Source organism: Colobus angolensis, unplaced genomic scaffold (assembly GCF_000951035.1).
Source record: "Colobus angolensis palliatus isolate OR3802 unplaced genomic scaffold, Cang.pa_1.0 Scaffold199, whole genome shotgun sequence".
NCBI classification, from domain to species: Eukaryota; Metazoa; Chordata; class Mammalia; order Primates; family Cercopithecidae; genus Colobus; species Colobus angolensis.
This window is the reverse complement of record NW_012115143.1, coordinates 1713563-1720454: the sequence shown is the minus strand read 5'-3', so window position 1 is coordinate 1720454 and position 6892 is coordinate 1713563. Positions and strand designations below refer to the sequence as shown.

The following is a 6892-nucleotide window of genomic DNA, read 5'->3' as shown; positions in this document are numbered from 1 at the left end:
CACTGCAACCTCCGCCTCCCAGGTTCAAGCGATTCTCCTGCCTCAGCCTCCTGAGTAGCTGGGATTACAGGCGTGTGCCACCACGCCCAGCGCCAATTTTTGTATTTTTAGTAGAAATGGGGTTTCACCATGCTGGCCAGGCTGGTCTCAAATTCCTGACCTTGTGATCTCCCCACCTCAGCCTCCCAAAGTGCTGGGATTACAGGTGTGGGCTGGGCACAGTGGCCCGGCCCACACTTTTTATTAGAGATGGGGGCTAATATTGCCCAGGCTGTGCTCAAGACAGCCTCTCACCTCAGCCTCCTGAATAGCTAAGACTATAGGTATGTATGTGCCATTGCACCCAGCTCATCTATATTTTTAAAACTTGTTTGTTGCCTTCTTCCCCTCATCCCCCAGAATGTAAGCTTCACAAGAGTAGGGACCTTGTCTGTTTTATCAACAAATACCAACCACCTAGTATATTTAGAATATCTGACATATTCTAAATATGCCATTACAAATACTCAATAAATATTTGTAAAATGAAAAAATGTTGAGCTGACCTTATAAATCAAGTTTGTGTATTTTCTGTATTACTTATATAATCTGTTCATTTAGAGAGGTCTTTTGTTACCACCAAACTAACTGACCTTTTAGATGAGGAATTTTTAAGACTGAAAGTACACTGTGTAGAAAAACACATTTTTATGTTTCCACTACAAATAATAACGTACTTAACAGTTTCCAGAATGTAATTCAGGATCCTTACCAGCAGTCCTAGGTCCATCATAAGCACCTGCTTCTTCACCATCTCTAAATATCTTCAGGGTTGGATAGCCACTGACTCCGTATTTATTACAGGTGTTAGTGTTGGCAGTGCAATCAACCTAAAGACCAAAATATACAAACAATTTTCTTATCCAAGTATCTGCTGCAGGTTCCTCCTATATTCTCAAAATAATAGGATTGGTCAAATCCTAAGGGGATCAAGGAATTCTTGACATACATGCCATAGAACATTAGATTTGCAAGGCAGACTGGAGCTTGCCTAACTACATCAGAACTGCCTAAGGAATTCTTTAAAACTGAGATTCCTGGGCCTCACATAAAATGCAAAAGTTACTGTTTAAATCCTGCTCTTGGAGTCTCTATTAGCTAAAGCAGTAGTCTTCATCTTTTTTCTGCCTCAGAACACATGAGGGATAAATCACTTAAATTATTAATAGTGGCTTACTTTGATTATGACTATCACCAAGGGGATATATAGATAGAGGTACATATCCTTTAGGTGGAATATAATTTGATTTTGCAAATCACTTAGAGCTAGTATCAAAGGTACCAATACTTGTATATGTTCCCTGAGCTAGTCTGAATCTGGGCTATACCATAACATAACAGATCTAGTGAGACCTATCAGGAAGAAGGAAAATAATTTCCTGGAATGAGTCACTTACTCCAACCCAGGTACGAGTACTTTGCATATATTATCTCATTTAATCTTCACAAGATTCTTAAGTATGATCCTTATGCTCTAAGATGGGTAAACTGAGATCCAGAAAATTAATGTGTCTATAGTCACACAGGTAGGAATTATGATTGCACCTTTTTTTTTTTTTTTTTGAGAGAGTTTTACTCTTGTTTCCCAGGCTGGAGTGCAACGGCGCGAATTCGGCTCACTGCAACCTCCACCCCAAGGGTTAAAGCCATTCTCCTGCCTCAGCCTTCTGAGTAGCTGGGATTACAGGCACCCGCCACCACGCCTGGCTAATTTTTGTAAATTTAGTAGAGATGGGGTTTCACTATGTTGGCCAGGCGGGTCTTGAACTCCAGACCTCAGGAGATCCACCCACCTTGGCCTCCCAAAGTGCTGGGATTACAGGCGTGAGCCACAGTGCCCAGCTGTGATTGAATATTTTTTTTCCTATGGCAAGCTGCCTGATAGGATTAAAAGTAGTTTCCAAAAATAGCCTTATATATGAACTATTTGAGGCTGGCAGAAGTATGAACTTTTAGACTAGAACAACTACGGGTTTACTACAGAATGGCAACATTCTAGAAGCATTACTTTAATTGTAAAAACAAACACAAGTTTACAGTTAACCATTTGGTTACATTTTCATCAATATCCTCAAATCATTTTCATATTTCCATCATCGTGATTATCATATGGCAGTTTAGGGAACTCATTTACTCATAGATGATGATGATGATGATGATGATGATGATGATGATGATGATGATGATTTGAGATGGAGTCTTGTTCTTTCGCCCAGGCTGGAGTGCAGTGGCCATGATCTCAGCTCACTGCAACCCCCCGCCCTCCTGGGTTCAAGTGATTGTCCTGTCTCAGCCTTCCAAGTAGCTGGGATTACAGGCACCTGCCACCACACATGGCTAATTTTCGTATTTTTTAGTAGAGACGGGGTTTCACCATGTTGGCAAGGCTGGTCTCGAACTCCTGACCTCAGGTGATCCGCCCTCCTTAGCCTCCCAAAGTGCTGGGATTACAGGCGTGAGCGACCATGCCCAGCCTCAATGATTATTTTAGCCTTTCTAGCTGTACTTCTGCTTTCCATATTTGACCTTTAATTCTTATTTACCATATACTTTACTACTCTTTTTTTTTTTTTTGAGACACGGTTTTGCTCTATTGCCTAGGCTAGAGTACAATGGCTCAATCACAGCTCACTGCAGCCTCAACCTCTCTGGCTTAAGCAATTCTTCCACCTCAGCCTCTGATTAGCTGGTACTATGGGAGCCTGCCTGTATCTTTAGTAGAGATGGAATTTTGCCATGTTGCCCAGGTTGGTCTCAAAGTCCTGGGCTCAAGTGATCTGCATGCCTTGGCCTCCCAAAGTACTGGGATTGTTTTTTTAAGAGACAGGGTCTTACTCCATCACCTAGGCTGGAGTCCAGTAGTATGGTCATAGTTCACTGCAGCCTCAAGCAATCCTCCTGCTTCAGCCTTCTGAGAAGGTGGGACTACAGGTGAGTCACCACACCCAGCTTTTTAAATTTTTTGTAGAGATGAGGTCTTGCTTTGTTGCCCAGGGAACAAACTCCTGGCTTCAAGTGATCATCCCAAACTGCTAGAATCACAGCTGTGAGCCATCACACCTGGTCTATTTTATTTTACTTCTTCTTCTTTTTTTTTTTGAGGCGGAGTCTCGCTCTGTCGCCCGGACTGGAGTGCAGTGGCCGGATCTCAGCTCACTGAAAGCTCCGCCTCCCGGGTTTATGCCATTCTTCTGCCTCAGCCTCCTGAGTAGCTGGGACTACAGGCGTGTGCCATCACGCCCAGCTAATTTTTGTATTTTTAGTGGAGATAGGGTTTCACCATGTTGGCTAGGATGGTCTCAATCTCTTGACTTCGTGATCCACCCACCTCGGCCTCCCAAAGTGCTGGGATTACAGGCATGAGCCATCGTGCCCAGCCACTACTTTTAATCTTTTGAAACTAATTCAGCTAAGTATTTGCCCAGAAACTAATATTCACTCTTCTTAGCAGAATAAGAGTATAGAAAATGAATGTTAATCTTACAAACTATTTATTACTGTTATTTTTTTCCAAGTAACAAAGCTGAGACAACAAACTACTTTTTAAAATACTTCACATTCGTTAGTGAAGAACCCACCTGTACTTACCTTTGCTAATGGGACTATTCCTTTTAATCTGGTAGCTGCAGCTTCATATTCAGGAGCAAGTCTCTTGCAGTGTCCACACCTATATACATATTAAAAAAGCCAAATTCTCAGTTTAATCCTGTGAATTTGTTAATGTTGTCTCACTAGGAAGAATCTCAAACTATAATATTACCTTTGAGCTAGTAGACACTTCCAAAAGCAAAATCATCACATGAACAACATTCATTATTGTTAAAGTAAACCAGAACTCGCAGAAGGTAAAGGTCCTACCTCTAGACTGAGGTTAACTATATAGTACTGGCTTAACCCAGGGCAGCTTTATTTTCTCAATATAAAGTATAAGTAAGTCGTGAAAGCTGTAGTCAAAAGTGTACGCCACATTATTAAAGAGGGTTGAATGGGTTAATACCCTTTTGACCAATTAATGAGGCTGAATGAAGGACAAGATAGAAATAATCCCATTTCTGATAGAACTCCCCAGAGGAAAATACAATTCCCTGGAAAACCAGCATTGTGGCTGTTAAAAATTGTGACTGAAGCTCACACCTGTAATCCCAGCACTTTGGGAGGCCACAGCGAGTAGATCACTTGAGGTCAGGAGTTCAAGACTGGCCTGGCCAACATGGTGAAATCCCATCTCTACTAACAATACAAAAATTAGCCAGGCGTGGTGGTGGGCACCTGTAATCCCAGCTAATCGTGAGGCTGAGGCAGGAGAATCGCTTGAACCTGGGAGGTGGAGCTTGCAGAGAGCTGACATTGCACCACTGCACTCCATCCTGGGCGACAGAGCAAGACTCCATCTCGGAGGCAACAAAACTGTGACTGAAACCCTGTAATGTCTTTTAGATGGCAGGCCCGATTTTTTACAGCTACACAGTTCACCTGGCCATGAGAACTGAAAACAAAACATGTAAACTAGAATACCTTTCCCAGAGGGCCACCAGAAGCACCTGCTCCTCTGCCCAGAAAGTCCTAATCAGTGTATATACAGCCAGCACCAGCTGTACATCACATCTTCAAAAGCCAATGGGTTGCAGAGGGATCACGTTGAGAGGGTGAGTTCTGTAACCTCCCCACAGACAGCAAAAATAGAAAGATAATATAATGAGAAGAAACTTGAGCAGATGTAGTTCAACAGTCAATTATGTAATTTTATTAAGTGATGGATGACTTGGAAATATTGTACATCCAAAACTTGTTTAAAATAAAGGACTATAAGAGCTTATTCTCCAAGGTCTTCAACAGGCCTATTAAAGTATAAAAGAACCAAATGACAAATATCAAATTCAGGATAAAGGAGTGTATAAGATGGTAAAGCGGCACATAGGGAACTTCAAAGTACTGGCTATGTTTTTCAGACTGAGTGCAAACAAATGGTATTCCTTATGCTGTATTTCACAGATTCATTTTTTTTTCGGAAATTAAGATATGTTTTGCAGTCATGTTATAGTTTCAATGGTAGTATTTCTTTCTCAGTGAGACACAAGATAGTTCCTCTCACAATCAGTGATATAAGATCTTATGTGTGTGAAATAGGGTATTACTCATTATATCCTCTGTATTCCTTTAATATTGCATAGTAAATGTATTTTAAAGGGAGTAACAACTGGATCTGGGTCTTGAAGGATTTAGCACTTCAGAGAGGAGAGGGCAGGGTATTCAAGATGAGGGAGATAGCAGAGCAAACATAAAAGAACACCAGTAAGCAGGATGCATTCAGAGAACTGTAAAGGGCTCTTTTGAGATAATAAATGTGCATGCATGTGTACTAACACTACATCAATGAGCAATTTCAAAGACTGACAGAAAGGGAGAAAACAGAGACAAGAACAAAGGCATCTAGAAGATAATATATTTCATATGGCAGACAATAAAAGCTTCTACCAGAGTGGCAGCAATGAAAATAAAGAGAAGAGAGATTTCTGTTGAATATATAGTAGTTGTCAAGGCTGAGGCAACAGATTTATGAGTTAATCGTTTCAACTATCTTCAAACACTTTAAGATAAAAAAATCACATACAATAGTTACTAGGTCAAGCTAGTGGGTGTCAACTCTAGATGCTTATCGAAAATACCCATGGAGCATTAAAACAAAAAAAGTATGCATGGCTTACAGATTGAGAATCTCCAGAAATCTGGGGAGCAACCAGGTGTGTGTGTAAGCTGCAAGGCTGGGACTAAAATCCACTGCCTTAAACTTTGGCAATACCCATAAGGTCATCAAATCCACAAAAAGAGTTTCAACGAGGCGGGAGGAAACTCCCCTCTTCAAATCCACCAGGAATGGAACTCAGGTGGTATTTGAGGGAAATCAGAGTCAGTTAACATAGATCCTTCAAGATTAACCACTACTTCTTTCACCCACCCCTAGAAAATATTAAAACATAATTAATTCTATCTATCCTCAAGGATGGCACCTGACAGTTGATAATGAATTCCAACATATATTCACCCAATAATCATCACTTCATCATGTGTGCCATGTGTCAAGTGCTTTTTGATAAGTGCCTTATCAAGTGTCTTTGATAAGAAAATTGATATAGTCCTTTCCTTATAGGAACACCAGTCTGGCAGGGGTGACAGAGTATTATTAGATGCCAATGGAGAGGCAGGATCAATCAGTTAGTTGTCCTGGGAAGGGAAAAAAAAAAAATTGAGCTAAATGTTGATGTTGAAAAGATCAACTGGGGGTGGGGATTACAAGTAAAGAAATTAGCACATATATATATATATATATAAAGTATATGCTCTGTCACCCAGGCTGGAGTCCAGTGGCATATCTCAGCTCACTGCAACGTGCACCTCCCAGGTTCAAGCAATTCTCCTGCCTCAGCCTCCTGAGTAGCTGGGATTACAGGCTCCTGCCACCATGCCTGGCTAATTTCTGTATTTTTAGTAGAGACAAGATTTCACCATATTGGCCAGGCTGGCCTCAAACTCCTGAACCTCATGATCTGCCCGCCTCGGCCTCCCAAAGTGCTGGGATTACAGGCGTGAGCCTCCGCACCTGGCCATTATTTATTACTGCTGCCCTAGAGGGTAGCATACACATCTATAGCATAAATAGATGTTGAGGACTTAATATTAAATATTAACACTGATCAATAAATTTTCAGATATTTTCAAACATTTAAATAGTGTTATTTCCCCAGAGAAATTGAGATACTCTTTTTTTTTTTTTGGAGACGGAGTCTAGCTCTGTCGCCCAGGCTGGAGTGCAGTGGCACGATCTCGGCTCACTGCAAGCTCCGCCTCCCGGGTT

At 41.3% G+C, this 6892-nt stretch overlaps 1 protein-coding gene across 1 annotated transcript in view; it reads right to left on the bottom strand.

Moving 5' to 3' along the window:
• PDIA3 (protein disulfide isomerase family A, member 3) overlaps positions 1-5914 on the bottom strand; it is a 20272-nt gene extending 14358 nt beyond the window's left edge. Inside the window, exons 1-3 of the mRNA XM_011941165.1 lie at positions 5745-5914; positions 3628-3706; positions 752-869 (exon numbers count right to left, since the gene is read on the bottom strand). Of these exons, the coding sequence (XP_011796555.1) occupies positions 752-869; positions 3628-3706; positions 5745-5851 (304 nt within the window). The 5' untranslated portion in view covers positions 5852-5914. The remainder of the gene's footprint in view (positions 1-751; positions 870-3627; positions 3707-5744) is intronic.
• Positions 5915-6892: the final 978 nt, after the last annotated feature.